The sequence below is a fragment of the Cyprinodon variegatus genome, unplaced genomic scaffold (genome assembly GCF_000732505.1).
Source record: "Cyprinodon variegatus isolate N-32 unplaced genomic scaffold, C_variegatus-1.0 Scaffold27, whole genome shotgun sequence".
NCBI classification, from domain to species: Eukaryota; Metazoa; Chordata; class Actinopteri; order Cyprinodontiformes; family Cyprinodontidae; genus Cyprinodon; species Cyprinodon variegatus.
Genome location: NW_015150480.1, coordinates 1,534,662 through 1,561,478, shown reverse-complemented (window position 1 = coordinate 1,561,478; position 26,817 = coordinate 1,534,662). Strand labels below are relative to the sequence as shown.

Sequence of the window (26,817 nt, the reverse complement as noted above, 5' to 3'; positions counted from 1 at the left end):
GAAAGAAGAGAGGCTGTCCCAGTGCCTCGGGGCTGTGGCTGAAAAAGACTTCGTCTCATCTGGTCACAAGCCGAGTCCTGGGAACAACTAAGAGTTTTCTGTCTGGAGATCTTAGATGTGTGGATGTAAACAATTGTTACAATGAAGGAGCGCCAGGAGTTTTATACATTTAGAAAACTAAAAGTAAATTCTTTAAAACAAATCATCCAGCAGGTTTTCAGATGTCTTCCTTTCTCCTTTGCTTTTCTATAACCTTTCATTACTTAAAAGCGAACACTTTGTTCATTGCTGGGAACTGGTGTTGATTAATCATGACTGTGGAGAATCATGCATGTGAAGAAGAGGACTACATAACCCGTTTTATGGTGTTTGTGTGACTGACACTTCTGTTTTCTCCCAGAGCTGTTCCCATACAATCATTAAGCGTCCAAAGCGCGGCGGTTAATCTTTACACTGAAGTTAGGTAGTGAAAGCGGGAGGCCAACATGACGTCACGCATCGTGTGGTAGTTCCACATCTCCTTTTTAATGAAAGGACATGATTTTTCACCTCAGTATCTATGATAACCTCCTTAAGATTCAGTCAACTTAAATCCTTTTTAGGAAACGGGAAAGAGGATTCCAACTTCAAGAAGGGGCTTGAACACGTTTAAATAATAAACTTATTAGTCTTCTTCTTAATATCGCAGTTCTTCATCATGGTTTAATGAATTTGATACAAAACAACTCATTGACGCAAGAAGAACGAAATCGAACGGGTAACATGTCAACAACGGCGCGTTTCTAAGCAGTGTCTTTCTTGCTAATTAGCAACAAAACACCCCAAAACATAAACATGACGTTTTTTTTTTTTTTCTTTAAGGGTATTTCTCAGGAGAATGAATGCAGCATCTGTTTGAGACACAGAGATGAGAGGAAAATAAACTTTCCATCTTGATGAAAAGAAGTGTGCGGTGTTTATACAAAATAGAAAGCATTATGAGACGTTTTCCTCACTTGGTCATTGGTATATCCAAGCACCAATATTAACTAGTGTTGCACCGATACCGATTCCAGTATTGGGCGGGGCCCCGATCCAGCACTAAAATGGTGGTATCGATATCAGAGAGTACCAACAAATAGGGCACCGATACCATTTTGAGAGGCAAAAGTTTATTAAACTATTGTCACCCATTCAAGGTAGTGACGTCACCACATGCTCGTCTGGAGCTGCATTTCACCTCCTGCTATTAGTAGTCTCTATATAATAATAAATTATTACTTTTTTCGTTTAGTGGGGGAATAATAATTAACACAGTCAGATAAAAACAAATCAAATGAACAATTTGCCAAATAAAACAAAAATATGGCCATCAGAGCCAGTGGTCCTTCACTCACAGCTATGCCGAGAGAGGGCTGCTACAGACGGGCTGCGGTTAGCCCTGGCTGCCGTTACACTCTAAGGTCAGCTGGTTACCCTGGTCCTCTCCACTTTGAAACATTTTTTTTTTTAAATATGCATTAAATTGGTCAATGTACCATATAGTGATGCTTTAAAGTATAATATTCGCACCTCAAATGATCTTAAAATGTACTTTTATTGAACAACAGCAACAGAAAAGAGACATTTTTTGAAAGCTGCTGCTGCCACAGTGCATCCTGGGACAGCTGTCAATCTCAACAATGGACAACTCTGCTCTGATAATGGATGCATACGGGGAGTGGTGGCCTAGTGGTTAGGGAATAGGGCTTTGAATCCTGAGGTTGTGAGTTTGATCCCCCACTCCCACAGCCCAGTGCTCCCACACCCCAGTGCTCACATCTCTCTATGAGAAAGAAAAAAAACTATAAAAGCTGTCTGAGAATCACCTCTGAATGGCCTCAGCCAGTTATAACCTGTCCTGCAGTCTTTGACGTGGCTGCATTTTCTTTTGAAATTTAGTTTCCATCCCATCTTGTAGGGGAGTGTTGGCCTAGTGGTTAAAGCAGTGTGCTAATGCTCTGAAAAGGATGCAAGTACTCGGTTCTATCCCCACAGCCTCCACTCTGGGTTCCTGAGCAAAACCCTTAACCCCAGATTGCTCCCCGGGCGGCGAATAATGGCAGCCCACTGCTACCCAAAGATGGGATTGGTTAAATGCAGAGAATTCATGTCGTTGCTCTGTACTTGTGTCAGTGGAAAGACAATAAAGTTGAATTCTATTATACTGGGTGAATATGGAGGAGCGAGAACAACATCTGTTCTTGTGCATTGGATCAGTACTAGAGCTGAAGCTGATGACGTTTCACGAGTACACGAGCACATGAGAACGCACAAGTACACATATTGAGAAACAACTCTGGATTCACTTTGTATTAGTCTTTTTCCTGCCTCACAAAGGTAGGCAGCAGCTTGACAAGCCATGATAGCAATTATTTTTCATACAAGTAGTATGTAGTTCGTCATATATACACACACATACCGGTATACATTTCAAACAGATGGTATCTGTATCAGCCAATACTGCACAGACAGGTATCAGATGTCGGTATTGGGGCCAAATTTCAGACAAAAAAACAAAGATATTAAAAAGCACACGGAAGATAAAAACTGTTTATATTAATTGCTTAACTCTGCTATCACACATTTCAACGTGTGAAAATAATTAAATGGAAAAGCCGATACTCAGCACTGGAGGCTGGCTTTGGAAATTGTCTGAAGATTAAAGCACAGAAATCAGTTCATGCAAATAAAACTTAAGAAGTATTAACTGCAGAGAAGGTAACGCTGAAAGAAAACAGAAATAAAATAAGGGAAAATATCAATCAATAAGAAAACTAAAAGCTCTACCTTTAATCTACGGTGAGTCCAAAAAGTAGCACCTCCTACCAGAACTGTTTCGGGGTATTTTTCTACCTGCTTTTGTCTGTTTTTCATATCCGATTAGCTGCCTCATGCCTCGAGTGAAGTCAGCAGAAACATGTGAAGCTTATTTTTAGGAGGGTAAGATTTCTATCGTGATTAAATAAAGATTCACAGCAAAACGCTAAAAGAAATAAACCGACGAAATCATGTTTTTCTTCTGATGAAAAACATATTTAAAGAGAATTAGTTTAATTTTACTAGAAAATATGTTGATGGTTTTAAAAGGAACTAAAAACCAGAGCAAAGGGAAAAACAGTTAGATCCAGTAAGGGACCGCCCAGCCGTGCACATCAGAGCCTGTTTACACTCTGTGGGGCTACTACAATCACTTACTGTAGGAAAAACAAGCGCTTTTCACTTTGAGCTGCTGGCCAAGAAAAAGCCACCTCTGCCTCTGTCCTGTAGAGAGGAAGATATTTAGATCGTCCCTCTCCCATAAGCAAGGAATCCAACAACAAAGCAGCAGAGAGAAAATTACCAGAATATGCAGGAGAAAATATAATGGAGCTGAAAAGGTTTGTCAAATAAAAGGCTTTGAATTGTGAAGCATTATCTCGTTTCTGTGCCGCGGACGGCACTGAATGTACAACAAAACCTAAAGAGATGATTGCTGTGTGTCGCAAACAAGATCTTTAATCAGGAAGATCAGAAATCAACTAGCTCAACTTTTAAAGCTTACACCTGCAGATGAGTTTGGGGAGGTAGGATGGATTAGATGAGAGAGAATGGAAGCAGGCAGACAGCTACAGACTGAAACAAAAAGACAAACACAGACATAAAGACAAAAAAAAGGAAGCTCTCCAGCCTTAAGTCTACATTCCTCAGCCCTGATGCCTGAAGAATCCTGGGATCCTAAACCTATACAGTCATCCGCTGCCTAAATCCCTGCAAACAAACCCTTCAGCCCAGGAGAGACGGTGGGATATGCAGCACAGGTGGTATCAGGTGCCTCCCAGCAGAGACAGATGGAGATGCAGAATAGATTAAAGCAGAATGGATATTCTGAGCCATTTTTAAGTCTCAATGCTTGCGAAGGAAGTGATTCATTCGTTGCAGGAAATGAGAAAAAAAAAACCCACACCTGTTAAGCCGCATAAAAAGGTGAGCAGAACTGATGAGGAAGAAGGATCCTGTAGTTTGGCGTCTCATTTTCTCCAATCTGATCTTTTTGACAAAAAAGTAGAGCTTTTTAAAGTCCGATCGTTTCCAACAACTGTTTGGATTTTCTACCAGTTGGTTTAAACTGTTCTGTGATTGCACGTAGATTTTCTTCCTGAATTGGAGACCGGCACAAGAATGATGTCAAGTGTGTTTGGAGAAAAATATTCAGAACCAAAACTTTGCTGCATTCCAAGTATTATAAACTGTGTATACAGTTGATCACTAACTGTCTGGATGAGGATTTAAAGGATTTCATCAACTCTGTGTCAGACTTTTCTAATTTCCATGTGTTGCTACCCCATCTAGCTTTGCTTTTCTCAGCTTCACCTTTTTCAGCCAGAGAGGATTCACATCCCTTTAACATTTTCCATAGTTTTCCACATAATTAATTGGACTTTTCTGTGTTGCAAAAAGAGAAACTGGTGCCTTGTTGTCAAATGCAAAGAAAACAAGACAAAATTTTCAACAAAATATGAAATGCATTAGGGATCTGCCTGTCTTCGTCAATACTTTGCAATTACACCTGCAACTTTGCACATCTGGCCACTGAAATCTCTTCCTCACATAACATCACTGGCTTATTCAGACTGAATGAACAGAAATGTATCCCCCAGAGCACAATGCTGCCACCACCATATTTCACTGTGTGATGGGGTTTTCAGGATGTTTCAAAAAGCATTAATACAGGCTGTAAGGCATAACTTTATTCTCTTCCAAATGCTTGTTTTCTCCTCTAAATGATTCTTTCCAGCCACAACCATTAAATCCTGTTAGAAAAGTGCATTTTCCAGACAGAGCAGGAAATGTTTGTAACTCAAACATGTTTGGTGTATATTTTTATAGCATAGTAGTTCTTACACCTTTTTTTCACAAATTAATCACCACCTCTGCTATGTTCCTTCATCTGCAATCTTCTCTAAAGAAACTCTCAGGCTTTTAAATTTATACAGAGATTATAATCCAAGCAAGTGGACATTTTTAATAACCTGACATTACAGCGGTAGTTTTCACGAAAATGGACTGAATGTTTAAAATATATAGTGCACTTCAAAATTCTTCATATGTAACAAAAAAAAGTTAGACTAAATTCTTCACCTGAATACTTCACTATTATTCAATACTTGCATAAAACTGTGAGCTAAAACAACGAGAAAAAGTTCAAGGGTTTTAAATATTTAATAAGGCACATTAAAATGTGTTAAAAAGTTTTTAAACTTGGATGAGCTGCTGTTTGTTTAAGATTATTTCTGTTTACAAGATGCTTAAAAGTATATATGGTCCTCAGAAATAGTTTGTATACATACCAGAAAGCACCACCTCAATGAGATCCCCTTCATGGATGTCTTCCACCGAGGTCAGCCTCTGCAGTATGTTCTCGTCATTTAGGTCATGGCGGAACAGCAGGATCTTGTCATACATGCCGAAGAAGCCACACTCTGGGAACTGAAGACAATAACCAAACATCAACACAATAAGATCAGAATGTTTTTTTTAAGTTGTTGACATTTTAATGTGCATTTTTTTACTACATGTTTTTGTTTATGCGGTTCTTTCTCACAACCTGTGCCAAAGTGAAACTCATATGGTGCAATTCCAGAGGCTTACATCACCATGTATAGAGGTACAGGAGGATTCTGAACAAGAATGACTCAGGAAATGCACCCCTGCTCAGGCCTCCTTTCCTCATTTCAGAGGAATTTTCACTATAAGGTATGAGGAAATGCAACTCAAAGGGCTCCCATTTTTAAGACACAAACCAAGTCATAAAGGCTGAATGTCAGATTTTTCTATAAGCAGATCTTCAATATGCCAAAGAACAAACATGCTGCTGTGATCCTAAGGACAAAAACTAACATGAAACTAAATCACATACAGATTTCTACACCAGGGCTAATTCTGGGTGCATATGAAATACCTGCAATTAAATTATTTCCCCTTGTTGGATTATTATGCCTGTTTTACATTTTATTTTTGCTCTTATGTTACTAAAGAAAACAGTTTGTTAATATTTAGCATAACAAGGCTTTAGTTACAATGATTAAAACAATATACCGGTATACTCTATGGAATGTGTACAATATACTCCATTGTTTAAGCTTCCAGTTTGGTTATATAAGCTGCTGTTGGAATGCAGCAATGTGAAAGACCTGCTTTATATCTGAATGCTTGGCATATATTAATTTAATTGAGGATTAATACATGTTCTTCCTTATAGTCATAGTACAAGACTTTAAGACAAAGTCATGTAAATAACAAACCCTCAGTGTTGTGGAGAATCAGAGCACAGGAAGTGCAACTCCAGTCATGATTGAGTCACGTCCTGCTCTGACGGTAGTTCCTAGTGAACCATGCTGTCATCCTATTCTACATGCAAAAATTTATAGCTATGCTGAACTATTAATACATGTTAAACTTTTCACTATTTAGTAATTTGAACACCAGAAATATCAGCATCTTATATCTGGGTATTATGTGATGATCAGAGGTCACAGATTAGTGGACCGTGGTCCGAATCCGGACCCACCTGGTGGCTAATCCGGACCCAACCTGATTTAAAACATTTATAAATTACTGCATCTTGACCGACGACAGTGTAAAACTTCACTTGCACTGCTTCTCCTGTCAATATGGTAAAGCCCTGCGGAGCGTCCGGCACCAGGCTACATGAAACAATTTAGCAATTGAGCTGTGTCAGTCTGGGTTGCTGCTGCTAGCTACTTTTAGACACAGCAGGAAAACCTGTGGTAAGCCGGGCAATGGGAAAGAAGGAGAAGAAGATGAGAAAAAGTGAAACAAAGTGTGTGGACTGCTTGAAGAACTGTGGTGAACTGGTGAAAGAATAGTGCAATGGTGTGCTCATAGATGACCCTGCACATTTAGAGTATGTTTGGCTCAACCTGCTGCTGTGAAGCAGGATTCTCCACCATGAACAGAATCAAAAATAAATATGGATCCAGGTTCAAAATGAGCACCTTGATATGTGCTTGAGAATGACTTTGTCGTCATCCAAACCCAGGTTTAAAGCCTTGCAGGGCAGCATAAAGCCCACTTCTCTCATTAAGCCAGAAAAATCTCAGGTGTTTTATAAAATATGTGAATCAGGAAATTGTCTATATATCAAACTGGACGAATGTTGTTCTCTACTTCAAAAAACACTTTGGAATTTAAAAGGGAAAAATTTTCTATTTTTTTATATTTATTTTATCTAAAAATCCTATGTATAACATGGATGCATAAACATCTGTTTTTTATCTTTGTGGTAAATGCTCCTTAAAGTTTATAATTAAAAATGTCTCCGGACCTTTACTGGTTGGTGATTTTCTTTATTTGGAGTTTAGTGGTTACCCCTGATCTAGATCAACACAAAGTGCAGCATAACTGTAAGGTGGAAACCATACAGCTATGTCCACCATTATTCTAACAAATACATTCCCCCATGTTTGATGTTTCATCTGAATAGCTGTTAGGAAACAGTACTCCTTATTTTATTTTTTAACTCATAAGACTTTTTTTTAGGCTTTCTTTCAAAAAGGATGATGCGTAAACATGACCTCAGAAGCAAAAATTGCTTCATTGTAAAGTCGTGATTATGCAGAGTGAAATTTGTTTGGGTGATGAGGCATTACACATGGACAAGTAAACATAAAGTTGACCTAAATATAACATTTGGGATAGACAAAAAGGGAGTGCTTTATGGAGAACACCATGGCAACTTATTAAACAGCTGTTGAGAGACCGACTCAGAGCTGCAGCTCCTCCAGAGTTACTAGTTCTCAGATTAACGTCCTCCATGACTGTTATGCTACGTTCACACTGCAAGCAGCAAGAGCAGCTAAATCGAGTATGCTGCTTCATTTTAGATGCTTGTAGAAGTCTAGTTCTGATGCGCGGGGGGAAAAGTGGTTCTGATGCGCGTTAGGCAAAGCTACCCTATCATTTCTTTGCCTGTAACAATGGCAGCTATATTTGCTGTGATCAGTGGGTAAAAGTAGTTTTAATATGTTTTTAAGTGAGAAAGTCCACCTGAAAACTTCATTCAGGTTACCATCCTGCCTTCAAATATTATTTCGCTGTCGGAGCTGCTCAGACCCCCACATACCGGCGGTCACTAGGAATCCCATTCAACAGCAGCCTCTGGCCCGGTTGCCTCTTGGTGGTTTGCCACGGCGGTTGGAAGGCGTTTGTCATGTACGTAATCCAAACTGCAGGCACCAGGATAATAAAAGTGAACCCGTTTTGCTGGCAGATTTCGGCTTTTTAGGTTAATTTAGCTGTTAATAAACTGAGAGGAGTGATCATAGTGATCTGTATCAGCAGCGCCGTGTCCGTCTCCCTGCCAGCTCCCAGATCACCTTCTCTGATTGGTTGATGTGGCGCATCGAGCAGCAAAAGTTCAGTTCTTCCAACTCAAGCAGCTGCTGCGTTTGAAGCACGTTCCACGTATCAGATGCTTAGAAGCTTGTGAGGTGCTGCTCCTGATGCTCAAAACGCGCTGCAGGACGTTTTGCGGCGCCTTGATGCGTGTCAACCATTGACTTTCCATGTAAACTAGCTGCTTCTGCTGCCTTTGCTGCTTTAGAGGTGAACATAGCATGAGTCGTGCTACGGTCAGGGTTTTTATCCACCAACCATTAGAAGCACTATCCTGTGATCTTAATAGCTTAGGTAATGGTTAGTCTATGCAGCTTCTGGGGGAAAAAAAAAAAGATTTAACCCCTCCTGAAAAACTAAGCTTAATCGAAAAAGTTGCTTCATAATTGATACTTATAGAATGAAAGTTGTAGTTTCCTACTGATTTTATTATCAGCACATCTTTACCCTCTAAAATGCTTCATACTGTATTAAACAACTATTATTACCACATATTTTATAGACTGAGAGGCTGATTGTTTTTAAATGTCTAAAAACTTTATCTCTAAGCCGCCTGATGTGCTCCTTGGTCTTCAGGATGCTGATTGTTCTCTGATTTTCTGTAACAAACCCCTGAGGCCTTTAGACAACAGCAGTATTTACACAGAGACTAAATCACATGCAGGTGGACTCTATTTACCAATTAGGTGACTTCTGAAGGCGGTTTCTTGCCAGCCCCTTTTTTTTTATTTCAAACTAATTTAAATGTGCTGCTGTTCTCTTCTTGAAACAGCAACACATTTGCACACCTGACTGTACGGAAAATGTCGATCAACACCCCAAGATGTTTGAATCCAATCTGCATGGTTTTGCAACACACTGGGAACTGGGGGGGGTTACACCATGACATAAGTCCAGCATTGATGCCAAGCAGGCTTATTCTGAGGGATACACCAGCTGTTTCCCCTTGAACTTGGGTCAAGCACAATGGGCAGCAGAGAACAATATCCACGTGGCCTGGGAGCAGCAGAGATTGGCACGGTGTCTGGCTACAGGACGCACAAGACACCTGGGTTCTATGGAGGTGCCAAGAAAAGTCGGATACCAGGGCCGTTTGACCACAGGAGAAACGGGGCTATTGCAGGTGACTTATAAACAAAGACAAAGCTCCACAAACTACAATGCTCTCTGTGGAATGGAAATATCTTGGTCATCACTGTATAAGACCCATCAATTAACCAGAAACATGCATTTTCTGTTAAAAACCAGAAGGAATTAGCACCAAAAAACAACAGATACAACCAACTGAGCCGATCCATTTGTTTTATTCACGTCTTTGCCAATTTTCCTCTTATTGTGATGAAATATATGTTTTTAGGTGATATTATGACCACCTTGAGTAGTCTACCAGAACTTTCTAGGTATTTTCAAATACATTTGTTAAACAAGTTTAATCCATCTGTCTTTCTCAGTTATTTCTTCAGAGTCATCTCGTGGAATCCATTGCATTTCTAAGAATGCCATAAACCTTACTAATTAAATTTTCATTTATTGATCTCGCATTGGAGAAATTTACCTCTGCACTTAACCTATCCCCTTGGGAGAAGTGTGCTGCCACCGTTGGCCACCCAGGGGTTAAGGGTCTTGCTCAGAGGCCTAGAGTGGCAGTCTGTGGGAGTGGGGCTCGAACCCATAACCTCAGGATTCCAAGCGTAATGCCCTAACCACTAGGCTGCCACTCCCCTACTATTTCCAGTGAATCCAGGGTCCACCCTGTGGGATCCTACCAGTGGGATCATTACAAAACATTTGATTTGAAAGGCATCTACGTGGAAGGAACTTTAAGTGGCTCCTTTAGATAAGAAGCAGCTAAACTACAGCCTTCCTCTGAAAGGCTAAGCCCACGAACCAAAACAGCAGAATGGTTTAGCAACCAATGACTGGACCGCTAAGGCAACTGGCTGTCTAACACTTATCCTGGCCATGGCACAGCAGAAACCAAAGGTTAAGAAGACCAATCCACAAGCCCTTTGAGTGAGCCTCCCAAAGAGACTGTCTCCAGAATGATTCCTTAGAAACCCTTTGGTTAAAGGAATAGTCCGGTCAGCATGGCATAATCAATGGATCATTATCTATATCTAAAACTAATACATTCGCAGTGATCGAATGAATTTAGCGCAGTAGTGTTCTTTGGCAAACACTGATTTCTCTTGTAAAGCACATTCAAATGATAATTACTCTTCATTAAAAACACTTATCATTTATTGAACAGTATGCAATAATTTCATATTTAAAGTACTTTCAGAAGTTTAAATTCTGAATATGTTCGGACTTTTCCTATTAAGTTATTGTAAAGGTTAAAAGATTTGAATAAATCAGATTTCCAACTGGACACTTACCTAGGGACGAACACTCCTTGACAACATGGTTTCTGAGATTTAAGGCATCGGAGCTAATGCATAACAACAGGTCGCTTCCGAAAGGAATCGCTTTACAATCTTGCAAGAATTTTTTGTCAACTTAAATATAATTAAATGCATCCTAAGGACATCAAGTTTTGAGTCAGGCTGAAAATCTATGTTTTGAACTTCACTGTATGCATATTTCTAAACTTTCTGGTAAATACGTCATATATTTTAAAGGCTTTTACTGATAAATGCATCAGATTCAGGAATATATTTTGTAGAATCTACATAAAACTAAGATCTGGACACTTCTATGGCTTGAGTAAGAACATCATCATGACACATTATGATCCATTTGCCAATCGTCATGAACTGATCACTTTTGACTGACATGGTGCTCCATTATAATGGAAAAAGTATTATTCATCTATAGCTGTTGGACTGTTGAAGGAAGCTGTTCCTATTAGTTGTTGGGATCTTTTTCTCCATTTATGACAGCATTTTTTGGGTAAAACTGTGAGGCCCCTCGGACAAGGGCCGACCCAGAAAATGAATGATGGAAGGTGTATATATACTAAGCATTTACCTTTTTTCCATGATCAGTCTTGATATCCCAAAAAGAATGACAACGAATTCATCTCATAATCCTTTTTACCACGCTGTTCTACACCTATTGTTTTCAATCTCGGGACCCGCTTGTTTTAGGTAAGCCTCTGCTCCAGCACATGTGCATCAAATGATTGCATTTCCTCCTCAATAGCCACTAAAGGCTGCAAGTGCCTATTAATACCCCATTTGTTAAATGCTCTGGAGGTATGGATATGCCTACACTGGAAAAAATCAAAAATTTAGAAAAGTAATTTTTTTATTAAAACAAGTGCATTTGTTCATGGATTGAGGAGGTAAAAGAGACATTTTGCCAATAAGATAATTAGATAATATACACTTAAAATAAGACAACACAATTGTGTTGTCTTATTTTAAGTGTATATTATCTAATTATCTTATTTTAAGAGTAAAAATACTCATTCCATTGGCAAACCGTTTCATTTACCTTCTCAAATTAAGGGTAAATACACTTAATTTAATAATTTTTTACTTATTCCTAGATCTTTTTTTCCAGTGTAAAATATTTAGTGTCATGACTGTTTAGACTGCCGATGATTTAAAAAAAAATCATATATATATATTTGATCATATATATATTTGTGTGATTTAGTGCTGCATATGGGAAAGGCTCAAATTTTTATTTTTTAGTTGTGGGGTGGAAAGATTGGAATCAGGCAGTTCAGAATGCTGTGAAAAATTTAAATAAAGATCCCATATGGGCAAAAAGAGCAGATTTGAGTCACAGTTCCCTGATCTGTGAACATAGCCTCACCAGTCCAGACTGGGGAGGTCTTTTGATAAAAACTTAAGATGGCTTTCATTGGAGGTTCAAATAATGACTTAAAGCATCACTGCATTTTACAGCAGCAATGCGGCTCCTTTAACTCCATGTAATTAATAGCGTGCTATCTGCAGCTGTCTTTGTGAACACTTTCCCCTTAACCTTTTGAAATGGTGCCTTTTTTAGGTCTAAAACAACACAAACTTCTATTTATTTTGCATCAAAATTCTCTTTTTCATAAATTTTCATTTTCTCTCCATCCCATTTAATCTCATCTGATCTACTTTTCTATAAACATGGACATAATGCAAGTTACAACCAGGACAATTGAAGCAGTAATGCTCTTAAGAAGCAAAAATCATCATTTAATCTTTAAGCCACCATTTTAAAATTACTTTATCTTATCAAAATGCAGCCATAACAAATGTGAGCCGTTGTTACACCCTATGCTAAATGAGTGACTTACTAAACTACATAGAGTTCTGCTCTGCACTGTGTGCTGTAAGAGGCACGCGCCAGCTTCTTGGAACGTTTCCAGGTCGCCCCCTCATTCCGACACATCTACATCCTAAACCCTGACACACTTTCAGGTGATTAACACCATGTGGCATGAACCCTCACCGCCCTGTGAGTGGGGGAGAAATGGGGAGCATCCTTCCTGAGCTGGCTGCAGTTTTGCTGTTGGGTTTTCATCCGCTGTTGGGACAAGCTAGCTCTCTAATGCACTTTTTTTTTTTTTTTTAACTAGAGTCTCTCCAGACTGAGCCCCCTCCTCTTGGCATATTGTGCAGCAGTTTCCACTGTGCAGACCTCTGAAGCTGGAGCATCTGCAGGCAAGCATGTAACGGCTACATAGGCAGAGGACACAACTTTCCACACCCAATAAAGCAAGAGGAAGTATGAGCTACAAGAACAATAGTTTGGCAGATTGTCTATTTTAACCATTTTACTTTACCCAGAAGATGTTAAGGAAAAACAAATCATACGAAATGAATAAAATTTGGAGTAAATGTATCTTTAAAAATAACGTACACACATTTTTTGTCCTTTTTTATGCGGATCTAATCTGCTTTCTAACAAAACTTCCACACATGTGACTGGATGCATCTAAGACTAGTAAAATCTTTTTATCATCTTCAAACGAGGATCCATTCAGCCAAGCAGCCACGACCACACACACACCAAAGACAGGGGGCTGTGTGTGAGGTCCACAAGTCAGGCTGGAAAGAAGAGTGGAGACAGGCTTTGCAGTTGTATGCTTTTGTTAAACGAACTAATCCACCATTGATGTGCTAAATCCTTCTGCACGAAAAAGTAATGAGGTTGTAGGGGAGAAAAAAAGAGAGGCTGAAGATGACAGGAAAACATGGGTGAAATGATATATTATGAAATAAAAATGAAAACTTTACATTTTCTCTTGTTCCAGTCACAAACTTTCCGCTCATTTTAGATGAGCAGAATCTGACAAGCTGAGGATGGTGCACAACAATTTAGGCTGTTTTCACTGCACAGAATGCATCTGAACGCATACCAGATGCTCCGTGAAATTAACAAAAGGTTTTGTGAGGCACAGTGAATTTATTTCATTGCTCTGGTGGTTACAGGGAGGAGGAGAGCATTGCTGCTGCTGTTTTACACCTGGCCTGGCAAAGGACCGTGTAGATGTACTGGTAGGTTGACCAGATGTCCCTACTTGTGTGGGACAGTCCTGCACCTTTCACCGCTGTCCCACTTTCCCACAAACCAAAGCTATGTCCCGCATTTGACAGAGTCAAATTGGAAAAACAAAGACTAAAAAATATATATAGGTGCCTTTCCTAAATGTGAAAGAAGCAAAGCTGCAAGCATGACCAAGTGTTGCACGGTGCTCTAAAACAAAACAGGCAAAGGACCGTAAAACAAAATATGATAAAAACTATGGTTGAAAAACAAAAAAAGCAGCCACAACTAACACTGAGGAGGCATTTATAGTTTGGTGAATCCCAGAGAGCTTTTGTTAAGTTTTTCAATGTTATTTTAAATTTGATAAGAGGGAAGCATGATGTAAAAGTGAGTCAGGAAAGAAAAACACAGCTAAAAAAGCCACGTCTATTATGCATTATCCCCCATAAGCATCCTAGTTGTCCCACATTTGTTCTTTTCCAAGAACTGGTCACCCTATGTTCTAATCTAGACAGTTCAGCAAAAGCTGCAGCTGATTCAAATATGAGCATCTATGCACTGGTAAACAGACTGTAAAAGATAAGAAAAGGGAAAAAAATTTAAATTATTTTAGAAACCAGAACATTGTGACAAATAAAAAAAAATGTAAAGGATCAAGTTGAGACTCAAATATTGTGTTTTGGTTTTATTTCATCAATAGTTTGATTGGTTAACTAAAGTGTATTATTATTTTTCTCAATGAGTCAATGTCACTGTTAGCAACCAATAATGAAGTAATTCAGAAACACGTTGAATCTTCCTAAAACGATAAAAAAGGCTCCTTTATCTCTAGCATCCTACAGTAGTGATGTGGTTCATTCTTCAGAATTCTCACAGCATTTTCCCTTCCTACTCTGTAAATTTCTAATCTGAAAGTCAGACACCCACAGTCTAAAGGTTAAAGTTGAACCATATTTAGTTTAGAAAATGCGGTGAGCTGTCATTATTTAAAGCCACACACTCTCCTGTCAAAGATGTAGTAATGCTTATCGTTTAATGAAGACTAAAACTAAAAAGAAGCCTCTTCATTTAAGGTTTTGTCAGAAATGTTGAGTCAGGCTGTGAAACCAAAGCAGTAACTTTGAGCAAATGGTAGAAAAATGTCTTTCCCTCCAGAGGGGTTTAAACAAATATGAACATCCTGGTCACTGTAGAAATGTAACAACGAAACAAAGCATGTGAGTAAAATATTATTCAAAAGCTTTGATATGTTTTTGCCAAGGTGCAGGGTTCTTGTGAAACATTTAACACCAGTCAGGAGGTGGAAGGCCCTAGTTTATTTCGCTTGAGGTGGCAAGATAAAGGCTGTCACAGGATCAGAGTGTGATAGAAGGTGCTTTTATTCAGCAAATAAATAACACTATTGACACATAAATTTTCATTTATTCAATCGTTCAAGAAAGCGGTTCCGTTGCCTGGAGAAACAACATCAAAAGGCACAAGATGTCTTACTTTTGTTTCTGATCTTAAAAAGCTATTTAAATCAGGATGTTTACTTGGATTTACTGGAAATGACTTAAGGAGTTTGCTCATTTGACATACAAGTAATACAACATCACAGTAAAGGTTTCTCTAAAAGGAAACAGTTTTACGTCAAATTTTACGATAAACTGAAATTTACCGCCCGCAACAAAGGAACAAATGCCTTGATACTTCAGCTCATCATAAGCAGCTCTGGAAAAATGACTTACACAAGGAAACACCAGTGATGAGCCAAATTTATGGTAATTCCAAGTTATATCAGGTGCAAATGTTCAAATTTGAGCTTGATTTGCATGGACATTTTTATATAATTCATGAAATAAATTTCTTTTTAGAAATTATAGTTAGATAAAAATTACAATTTAATAACCTTTGGATTTGTGCGTCAAAAAAACACAAAAAAAACAGGAAATACTGTTTTTTTTTGTCTTCCATTATGTGTTAAGGTGTTTTTTATTCTAAATTATTGTGGTTGTTACTATAGAAACAGCCTACTTCTACTTCTTAAATAACATAAGTTTTAACTATAGAACCATATCAGGAGGATCATCTTTCACAGTAAGATCATACAAAGCAGGTCCTGCAGAGACGTCAAAAAATTTGGATTTTCATACCACAGACAAAACTAAAGTTAAAAAATGTAGCATTATTAAAAAGATTTAATCTATCTAGGCAATAAAATTAAACAAAGCATGGCTGCTGATTGCACTAAGAAATCAGCGAATGCATCCACCCATCAGCTGATACCGAAGGAAAGAAAAATGCAAACATGAGCCAAAAATATCGGCCAGTCAATGTATCCGTCTACCTCTAATTTTGATGATTGTTGCTTTATAAAAGTCGAATGCAAGAACAAAATGTAGCAAAGAAAAAAAAAGATAACTGTAGCCTTGAAAGGAGTTTAGGAGAAAGTTGCAAGACACTAAGGAAGGACCATGAATGATTCTTCCAGCATGATAAGAACAGAGGTTACACAACAAGGAAAATAATAGCATGTTTAAAGAAGAAGGATATTAAAGTCGTAGGGCATTCTGGCTTACACATGTTTATAAATGTTCTCTTTATCTTTATTTTTCAATTTTTAAAAAAATCATGTCTTAAAATCTGTGATTTTTTTTCATTATCTTCTGCAGGCTAGTTAGTTATACCGCAGCTTGTACACCTTAATTCAGCCAATCATATATCAACGGTCATCTGTCAATAAGATCATAGCATCTTGATTCATATGTTGCAGCTAATATACGCAACGTTTGAAATGAGACTCATTTACTTTCCCATTGAATTCCGTCCCAGTGTTCACGGGGAAGGACGTCTGTGTATTTGGGGTCATAAAGCTAACAGAACTGGCAGCTTTGTGAGGCAAGGGTTAAAACATGTATGGCTGTAAGCCTTCTACACCAAACCAAGCTTCTGCCGCCCTGGCGTCCTCTTCCACAACATCTTCGTCCCCGCTTTCCTCATCTAAATAAAAACTATATAACGGAGGAGACTAATCCACGACCCAAAATCTCCTTTTCTTACATGTTTCCGCTGTCCATAGCGTTCCTTGACAGGGTCATTTCTAAGTCAACAATTTAGTGCTACTTGGTCCCAATGTGATTTCTACTAGCACTAAGTTGCTAACTGGTTAGCAAGATGCCTTCAGAGAAACCGGCCACAACCAGACTTGCTTGCAAACCTTCCACCACAACAGTCTTGCCCTCTTGATAATCGACCAATCACATTCACTTTATTCACTCGTGTAAAGTCGTGCACCACTCGGGAGAATTCAGAAATGCAACGGTTTGAACAGCCACTTCCCTACAACTTTAAGGTCATAAAGTGGCCCAGTCAGCCTACAGACACCAATCCAAAAAATTAATCCATACAGGTAGCTTAAACTTCCAAGCAGTAAACACGAAACATGGAGAATTTGAAGGATTTGCAAAGACGAGCAGATCAAAATCCCTCTGAGATCTGGGGAAAATCTGGTGTGCAGCTGAAGATACTGCCTTACTGCTGGACTTGCCAATAACAGTCAGGAAGTGCTTAATCATGATATTGTTTTTAAATGGTATTCATAACAAATAATTACATTTAGGTATATTTTTGCAAATACTCTATACCTCCGCATTATGATGACACTACCACAGCATGCAGAGAATGTGTTTAGTTTGTGCAAACTCAGAAAAATATCAGGGGACTGAACATCTGTTTCACCCACTCTATACATGACTTTAACCTTTTTCATTTGTATCCACTAAAACACTAAATGCAGCTCAAATTACTGAAACTCCCGTTTCATTTGTTTTAACAGCTTAAATTACCCCGAGTGAAAAATATACCAAACAGCTCCTTATTCTAATCATACAGCCTCTTATTTACCTTTCAATGAAAGGTTGGATGTTTTTCTGTTTTTCTCTTATCTTGCTCCAAGGAAAACTTATTTAAAAGGGAAAGTTTCCGACATGTAGTTGATCCTGTAACATAGTCTACTCTAAAACCACTCATATTTCCGAGGGGTAAAAAAAATACTTTGCTTTCAAAACAGCAACTAACTGGAAAAAATAAAAACAAAGTGTAAAAGTTCATGTAAAGATTATGCAATGTAAAGTGAATGTAGTGTAAAGAGAAAAAAGACACCCTCAAGTTCAAAGCAACCATTTTTTTTACACTACAGAGTTTTGCATCATTGCTCCGCTATCTGCATTTATTTTGCACACAAAAGCAGCAGGTTATGTTCATCTATATCCAGGAAAAAGGAAGTTTTCTAATCATTTCAGAAACTTCTAGATAACATCCTCTCATTCTGTCCTGCAAACTTCATAATGCATGCTTCATTTCCACGGTGCATAATGTAAAACGGTTTGCTTCTGTCTTTCCAGACTTAGGCCAAGAAAAACACCCCACAGCTGGAGGCAGAAGGCGTGGGGGGAAGGTATGTGTAGCTGCCTGACAAAGCTCTACCCTAATACACCTCCAGAACCGTGCAAACCCATCCCACCGTATTCTGGAACACAATTGCTCTATATACTCCTCATTACATCTCCCTTTTTCCTCTACAAAAGGAAAAGCTTAATTCAATCTGCCACATGCAGAAGAAAGGAAACTTGTGCGGTGGCTTAGTGGTAAATAAGCAGTGACTCGCTGACTCTTTGGGCTGACTAACAAGTGTTCTTACACGTGGGGGAAATATGGCTCCCTTTTTGTTCAGCTCCTGCTGACGGATTGCAATGTGTCATCACTGAATGCAGCAGCACATCCACTCTGAATCCCATCTGATGCCTTTAAAGACAAAGTCTCAGCCCAGCCTGAACACTTTGCTCCAAATGTATGTAGTGCTACACTGTGACACATGTGAAACAAGGTCAACATCTTAACAGCAACTCAGCTGTTGCTCTTTGCAACACAAGTTTGCTTACAGACCTGCTTTGCTGGGGAAAAGTGAACAATGCTGTGAGGAAGTTATTCTGCAAACTACATAGATGTATGATTAATGTAGTCTGACTAAAAAGGCTGCGCTGTAGGTTGAGAATGACTTTAGTTTTAAAACAGTGCTATGTTTTCATATGTAATTAACTCTCTCCTTGTTTTCACAAGGCTTTTGTAGGCCTACTTCTTTTTTCTTTTCTTTTTTTTTCAAACCGGTGCAGACGTGGTGGAATCACTACTCTAACCACCACGATTAGCTGTAGAGCCGTGGCCAGACCGCAGTATAACAGGAAAGTAGACACCTGTCATCTTAGACGTAGTTCAATCCGCATGAGACTCCAAGAAAGCGACACAGCTTACCTTATTTGCTTTGACCACCAAAAACGGATGGTTTCCAGCCAAATCCGAAGGCAGTCCAAAGAAAACTCTTATTCTGTCACTTTTTTTTTCTTATTTAAATCTGGAGAAACAATACACCACTGAGGTAATTTGGCTTAAAGTTCAATAGCCATAGAAGTGTAGAGGAGATCATGGAGATGAAGTCATTGTTTAGTTACTAGTCACTGCATTTCTGACTAAACCAGGTGGCTTTTGGCCTAACACTGCAAAATCTTTAGATAAATAACAGAAACAGACTTGCATGCCTTCAGTGACCGATATATATCAATTGGTGCATGGTTTCATGTACAGTATCTGTTTCATGTGTGTGCATGGCTCCTTCCAGGCAATAACAGCGTCCAGGCAGAGCAGAGGAAGGCTGAGTCACAGGATCTGAGCCCTTCGCAGGAAGACAGCAGCATGATCTAAGACATGCTTGGCCAGGCCCCCGCACACAGCTGATGAGTTATGGCTACAGTGTGATCCAACTCCTGCACCTCTGCTCTTAAGATATACTGTGCTTTGCAAAAGTGATCATACCTCCTTGTTAAGCTTCCCAAATATTGGCACGTTACTGCTTTAACTTTTGACAGATAAGGTGCATTTAACTGGAATGTTTATAACAGATCCACTTAAAAGTTTTGCAAAATTGAAGTGAACTAGAAGAATAAGGGATACGTGGTTAAAATCAGCAAAAATCAGACTGAACAAGAGGGCCAGATTAGAAATATTCGGTTCTGATCAGGCCATTCTAAACACGAACATAGTTTCCTATCAACCTTTTCACTGTAGCACTGAGTTTTATGTTTCCAATGATTATCCTGCTGGAAAGACGGCCTCTTCCCAATCTCAAGTGTTTTGCAACAGTTTTATTCCAGTTTCATTCCCCTGTATTTGGCTCCATCAATCTTCCTTTTCAGCTGTGACCTCAGTCCCTTTCCCAGCTCAGGGAAAGCATCTATGATACTGCGAGCCCCCAGGTTTTGCTATGAATCAGCGTTCTGAATGAAATCTTAAACTTTTCTATCTTATGTCTACTAAACTGCTTGTAACAATCTGTAAAAGGAGTATTCTTCCAACAATTGCATTCTTTTTTCCATTTTTAAATGAAATTATTGTCCCACCTGAGATTAAGGTATCTGCAGCTCCTCATGAGATAACTAGGATGCTATTATAGTTGTTTTCCTTGATCGACTGATTGTTGTTAACAGGGGGGTGGCAGCCTTGTGGTTAGGGCATTACGTTTGTAATCCAGAAGTTCTGAGTTCGAGCCCCACTCCCGCAAACTGCCACTCTGGGTCCCTGAGCAAAGACCCTTAACCCCACACCGCTCCCTGGTTGCCGCACAATGGCAAACTCTCTGCATTTAACCCATCCCCTTTGGGAACTTTTAAATGCAGAGTTCATTTCATTGCTCTGTACTTGTGACAGTGTAATGACATAAAAAAAGGTGAGACGAAGGGAGCGGCTCTCAATATGGTTGTTGAAACCTTAAAATCACAGAAACATTTAGCCGTCAGCAACACTTCCAGTTTAGGAAGTCTATTATTGGCTTGACCAGAGCTCTTCACCATTATTCTACGTCACTACAATTTACTATGTACTATTTAGGTGCAGGGTCTGAATTGAACACAAAATATTTCATTTGGCCAAGGAGTGGCGGCCTAGTGGTTAGGGCCATGCTCGGACTGGGAACAATTTTCAACCCTGGATTTTTTTCCATCTACAGCGGCCCAATTATGGACCCCCTACCCCCGCAAAAAAAAAAATAAAAGCACAGTCAAACGTCTGAGCCTCAAATGTGAAACACAATACCAATACACATTTTGGATTAATCGATCTATCTTCAAGCATCACACGAGTCATCACACCATCACCAAGACTTCTATTATGCGGTTTTACTGGCTTTGGACAGTGACTGCTGCTGCGTAGCGACCAAACTTGCATCCTAAACTGTCCGATTAGAGAAACATACCAACCTGGCAACAATGCACGTAAGACGGGAAACATTAGCCTTTAGATGCAAAAACCCATCATGCACCGCAACATATTTTTGCAAAATATTCGAACATAAATTTGCGAAATACAAGAGGAACATCTACCGTAAGTTTGGTTTAAAGAAAGAATTTTTGTTTTACTATAATTTAGTTTGTTGCAAGGATTTTACAGTTTGAAGAAGTAGAAAAGTACACCATATGCCAACCGTCATAAGGATGTGCATGACAAAGGAAGGGCTATATATACTGCATGCATCATTTAGGTAGTTAACATTGTATTACTTCTTGAGCTCCTAGAGTTACTTACTGTCACAGGTAGGTGCATGGACAGTAAGTCCGGAGAGTAAGTTTTGGGGACGGTATGATTCAAGAAGGGCCGGCCCTCGCATTCTGAAATTAGGATCCGCACACCGGGCAAATGTATGGTATCACAGATTACCAGTCCGAGCCTGGTTAGGGCATAGAGCTCGGAATCCTGAGGTTCTGAGTTCGAACCCCACACCCACAGACTGCCACTCTGGGTCTCTGAGCAAGACCCTTAACCCCCGATTGCTCCCCGGGCGCCGCACAATGGCAGCCCACTGCTCCCCAAAGGGATGAGTTAAATGCAGAGGTGAATTTTTCCAATGTGAGATCAATAAAAAGTTCAATTATTATTAATGCCAGAGCACCATTCGCCACAAGGCGAGTAAATCCACAGTAAGTCCACAGTTGCATTTCAGTCATTTCATCTTTAACTTTGGCAAGTGTCCCTTCTGTCTATTTGTTCCTCTGCTTTCTGTTCCTCTCCCGCCAATAGACAGACATCCACACAGAGAGCACACCCCCAACAACAACTCTCCCGCTAGGCAAACTGTGGCGTCATATAGTTGGAGCAACCAAGCCTTTTAAAAGACAGCATGCCGATGAGGAGGAGGGGGAGCAAGTATCTTTGAAAAATAGCACTATTAGGAAGGCTGGTTTATTTATGACGATGATGCTAAGCTAATCAGCCGCTCAGTGTGCAGAAAATACGTGAACGAGATCAGACTTGATGAGAGCAAAAAATTATTTTTTCTTTTCTGGCCGGTAAAAATATGCTTGGCTGTTAAATAATTTTATCTTCCGATCCACTTGGTCGGTGAATCAAAAAGTTAATTTCGGACCCTGTGTACGTGCTATCTGAAAGTAGTGTGCTGCATAAAGGTTATTTTAGGGTTATTGGATTTTTCCCTCTAAAAACCATCATTTTACCTTCCGTTACATTTTACTTTCTGTTGGTCGGTCAGATGCTTTAAAGTATTTAATAAAATCTAAAAAGTTTGCATAGAAACTGAAAGACAGTGTGCGGCACTATCACTCCGTTTCTCCTGTCTGGTCTAAGAAAAAGCCACCAGTTTCAGCTCCACATAGGTCAAATGAACAGATGAACCTGGGGGCGATTTCTGCAAGATTGATGGCTTCTGCACTTTCTCTTGTTCTGGTGGAGGTCAGAAGGTGTGTGGTAATAGCAGGATGTAGGAGCAGCAGGCTGTTGCTCAACAGAAAAACATCAAGTATCACTCTGAGGGTTTCGGAAACCCATTAGAAACAAGTTTCTTGATTTCTAAGCCCTTTTTTTAAACTTAATAATTTCATGTAACACTGTTTGCACCAACTCCAAAACAAGCAGAACAGCCACATTTCAACATTCAATCTGTCACCTCCTTTTTAAACACGAGCCCCAGCAGGCAATTTCTCTAAATGTTTATACGCACGGACAAGAATAATGGCAGGGGCAGCGCGCAGAAAAGCCATTTCACACAGACTCGAGCAAGCTGTGCTGCTCTGCCGACCACAGCCGATTGGAGAGCGGCAGCGGAGGGAATATGGAAACAGGGAGCGGCTCTGAGGGCAGCTAACCAGCCAATGTGGCTGAATAAAGAGACACAGTGACAGAAGAAGTCACGCCGCGTTGCTTTCTTTTGCCTTAAAATTAAACAAACCTTCAATTTGAATGCATTAGAATTAGTGCTGCTAGTGAACTTTCTGCTTGCTACACTAACGTGTAATTTCACTTCCTCTGCCACCTTCCTATCAGTTTGACAGATCACTCTCTGCAGAGAGACAGGAAAGGCAAACAGTGCTGAGAAAACAACAGCAGAATAAGACATTCTGAATCCTGCTCAATGCTGCAGAGATCAATAATGGCTTGCTGATATGACTGAGTGCCAACAATGGAAGTCACATGAACTTCGCCGCTGGTCAGCGGAAAACCATTTCAGAGTGTTAGCAGATCTCCCAACAAATATATAATCTTGTGTCTCAAAGATCTCCCCTAGCCAGCAAAGATTAACATGATAAATAGAACAAGGATACATTATGATGAAGAGGGTAAGGTCTGTTCCACTAATGCTCGTTTCCCTGCTTCTACTCAGCATTTGTCATGCTTGAGGCTCCTTGGCTGCTTTAAAGATGGAGGCCACTCAAAGTCAACTGTTAATAAGTGAATTAATAAAGGAAAAGAGAAATCCTTCTTCAGTGAACCTTGGTAACCCATAGTTACAAATTTATCAACAGAAAACTGTGGAGGCAATTCTAAATACCACGAATTTGGCTTCACAAGAGCGAAATCGCTGGGAGTCCAGCGAATTAAATGGTTGTAATGTTACACTGTTCACCGCCACTTCGATGTAATAATAATTAAAGCCATTTCGGATAGCATTAGTGCAGGTTGGAGTGATGCAAGATTATAAACTCACGACTGGCAGAAATCAAGTGCGGTTGGGGACATTCGTGCAAACTATAAGCCATGTTTAGTGGTAGAACTAGGCTTCTTCTGATGGTTTTGGCAGGAAAAGAAGTAAAAGAGAAATCAATCCCCTCCACAAACGGGACCGCCCCCGCCCCCTTCTCCATAGATCCAAACTTCTCCACTCTGTCATTCTCTGACTTTTGCGGCCAGGTCTTGTGTTCTGCCTTGCCACTTTACATTGAAAGGGGAGCGAGGAGGCAGCAATGTGCACTGCAGATGGTAGAAATTACTTAGCTCACTTAACTTCAGAGATACCCCCCTTCCTCCTTTTTCCCCCCCCTTTCTTCCCCGTTTTCCACAAATTACTCCAAGACCAGGAAAATTGATAGATTCCTTGTGCAAGATGGCTTTAGTTTGTGCATGTGCATCAGTCCCCATTGTGATATAAATTCAGTCAACTCCTTGGTTTTGGAATACATACATCAGTAAGCCTGAAAATAAACACTGCAAACTTACATATAAAAAGGGCAATTACCTTGTCTTTTAAAACCAATACCAGTTGTTTTGATTCACTGGTGACTGTTTTTTTTTTTTTTTTTGAGAAGCCGAGTGAACTTTCCAAGAACGTTTGGCTGCATATCATACATAAAGTAATACCCTGCTGCTGCCGGGACGTCTTCTAGGGTGAAATACACCCAGCAGCTCCAAAGGATGATGCACGTGTTGGCTTAAAAAGAACCAGGGAGGTGAACAGTGATTTATTTGCTGTGTTTTTTTTCACTCAAAGCTGGTCATGCTGAAGTGTGGCCTCTAAATTTTTCATCAGTTGCGTTCTCCCTGCATTTACAGAGCATTTAAAGTCTATACACTTCATTTAATAAGCAAAGGCTGTTATGATGTAAAGGAAAAAAGGCTAAAATAAATCATTGTAGTATTTTTATTTATTTGGTTAATAACGTTTACAACTCAGACTAAACTGATCTCTTAAGAATAAGAAAACTACAGTAAACTAATGTGGTTTTGTAGTCTTTCCTTTCACTTATATTGTCTCTGATTTATCAAAAAGCTAAGAAGTTCTAGAAGCTGCTACTTGGATTTGTCTCTTAGCTAAAACCATGGTGAAAAGTAAGCCTTTAGGGCTTTGAGGGATTTTATTCATCAAATCTATCAGGCAGGTTAACTTGCCAGCAAGATGAATTGTCACAAGATTTTTTTAATTATCAAATTACCGAAAATACATCTTGCTAGGAGCAAGGAGATCTGTTTCCCTTTAATTTGGACCAATGAAATGCAGTGATGTGTATGGTGTCAACATGTCAACCAGAGGCAAAAGGATTAAGCAGAATCAACATGGTTTTAGATGGACTACCTTAAATTAGCTTTTGAAAAGCAGGACCTGATTTATGCCTTTGAGGATGGGAGGATGGTTGTGCATTGCTGCTACTGCTTCTGTGATTGGCTAAAAAATGGACATAGGAGGCAGCTACCCAATCAGCTTGAAGAATTGTACTTTTTGTCCCTGCCTTTTGCGAACACTTTCTACAGGAGCAGTCGCCACCCGATTCATCCCAGAAGCACGATCCGTACCATCCGCTCATTTGTGCAACCAGATATACTTCCGGGTCGCCTTCGGGTTCTTTTTCTAAAAAAGACCTAAATTGCATTTTTTCCTCCCCCAAAATTTTAAGCGTACTAAACTATAATGTGTTGAAGGCTAATAATGTATTTCCTGTGAAAATAAATGCCTTAAAATAATTTCTGTTTTATCACTCGTCTGTCCCCGATCAGTACAGGAAATGGGATCCTACGCTACGTCCAGGAGCTAACTTTTTCGGCTTTGGATTTAAACATGAATCTAGTGTTTTTGAGTTTCATGTTTCTCTTTTGTGTTTACCGTATGGTATATAGTGCGTAATTTAAAGAAAAAAACTACTAAAATGCAGTACTTCTCAGAGCATGTCCGATGATGACGTCACACAAGCAGTTTAGCAAAGAATATGGGAAAAGCATCCAAATTGTCTCAGAAAAATCATAAAAGATTTTTTTAAGATGTTTATTAGCATTCTTTAATGAGTTAAGGATAAAATAAGTATTTTTAGTACAATAAATACATGAACTATGGAAACCCGAATGTATATCTGGTTGCGCATGCGCCAATGAGCTGATGGTACAGATCGTGCTTCCGGGTAGTGACAGGAGCCTTCCCAGTTCAGTTGGATTCTACACTCTATCCATCTGGCTTTTGCCTTGTTATCAGTGAAGGGGGAATTACCAAGTAATCTCCAAAGCAGTAGCTACCTGTATACATATGGCACGACATTGACATATCCAGCCACTTTGTGTTACATATTCTGCATATTCAGAATCAGCATAAATTTCAATCACCATTTTTGTGGGCACAAAGAAGTTATCACCTGATGGCCTCCAAAGCAGAAATATGGGAACTGTGATGAAATCAGCAGGTGCAGCCACTAAGTATTAAAATAAGGAGATAAACTGTAATCAGACATGTCTTGTCCCTCTTTTAAACCCCATTTTTTCCAGATGATTTTGTAAATAAAGACCACTAGTGCCCAAAAAAGTGCAACCGGTTCTAAATCTTTGTTTACATCACACACCCCTGTTATTTTAGTAGGTCTTTTAGACTGCAGCAACATGCAATATACTTCTCCTTACAGTTATTTTTACTAGACTGCTTACCACAGAAATATATGACCTAAACATGCTGGTGAGGGTGCATTTACTTCTGCTTCATGCAAGAATGTTACAGAGGCTCTGGACAAAGAAGGCTGCAAAAAAACATCAGTATCCAGCAGCAAATGCTCATAGTTTTTCCGAGTGATACTTTTTGAAAGTCCCTTTTTGAAGTCCAATCCTTATTTTATTCCCTTACATTCCCCAACCCGTTTCTCAAAAAGACCTTTGTTTCAGTAATTACAGTGGCAG

General features: G+C 39.4%; 1 protein-coding gene across 2 annotated transcripts in view; it reads right to left on the bottom strand.

Moving 5' to 3' along the window:
- Nucleotides 1-26,817, bottom strand: part of LOC107098934 (serine/threonine-protein kinase D3-like) — a 73,685-nt gene that overhangs the window by 31,652 nt on the left and 15,216 nt on the right. Inside the window, exons 1-2 of one of the 2 annotated variants that reach the window (XM_015396840.1) lie at nt 21,466-21,642; nt 5,349-5,487 (exon numbers count right to left, since the gene is read on the bottom strand). In XM_015396840.1, coding sequence (XP_015252326.1) covers nt 5,349-5,487; nt 21,466-21,483 — 157 coding nt within the window. In that variant the 5' untranslated portion in view covers nt 21,484-21,642. Of the gene's footprint in view, nt 1-5,348; nt 5,488-21,465; nt 21,643-26,817 lie in introns of those variants that run through there. The other variant, XM_015396833.1, reaches the window with a different exon arrangement.